Genomic DNA, 646 nt, shown 5'->3' with positions numbered 1-646 from the left:
AAATTCGAAGGGGGGCAATGCAAAGTACTCCTAATTAGTCGCTGTCTTACCTGCATTAGGCCATAGTTCTTTGAGTTTTATAGAGCCATCCTAAAGAAAACAGGAAGCTCTTAAAATAAAGATCTTAGTAGAAGCCCAGATGAGGACTTGAAGGTAACTACTCATTTTCTTCTCCTGCAGATGAAAGAGAGGCAGAAATTCTTCTCTATTTTCTACATGTCAATCAATGCTGGGAGCCTGCTGTCCACTTTGATCACACCCATACTGAGAGGTGAGCCTTCAGCTGTCCAGCATGGGTTTCACTGCTCCAGGTGTTTGCTGTAACGTCACTCTGCTCCTGCAGGAGACGTGAAATGTTTCGGTCACGACTGCTACGCTCTGGCCTTCGGTGTTCCTGCGGCTTTGATGATGGTGGCGCTGGGTGAGTTTTCAGTGGCACCGTACGGACACACGCTTTACTCAAAGCAGAAGAAATTCTATGAGTTGGAAATAATAATGATAAAAAAATAAACAGCACACTGTAACGATACGTTTGTTTGTACTGTGTAAATGTAAAAACCCAGTTTGATTAAGATGCCTAAAGGTGGCAGTGTTTCTATTTCTGCAGTAAGAAGTGTTGTAATCCTGAGGCTGCAGGTTGTCAGCA

General features: G+C 43.7%; 1 protein-coding gene across 1 annotated transcript; it reads left to right on the top strand.

The window, feature by feature from the left end:
- Positions 1 to 180: 180 nt before the first annotated feature.
- On the top strand, positions 181 to 421 carry LOC106512649 (solute carrier family 15 member 2; the record flags this gene model as incomplete). Its single annotated transcript, XM_014001224.1, is given in 2 exon segments — positions 181 to 271; positions 344 to 421. Coding segments are annotated over 2 exon segments (169 nt in total), but the record flags the coding sequence as incomplete, so codon positions are not given.
- Between the last annotated feature and the right edge of the window lie 225 nt (positions 422 to 646).

The sequence above is a fragment of the Austrofundulus limnaeus genome, unplaced genomic scaffold (assembly GCF_001266775.1).
Source record: "Austrofundulus limnaeus strain Quisiro unplaced genomic scaffold, Austrofundulus_limnaeus-1.0 Scaffold9636, whole genome shotgun sequence".
In the NCBI taxonomy this organism is placed as follows: Eukaryota; Metazoa; Chordata; class Actinopteri; order Cyprinodontiformes; family Rivulidae; genus Austrofundulus; species Austrofundulus limnaeus.
This window is presented reverse-complemented; position numbering and strand designations above follow the sequence as displayed.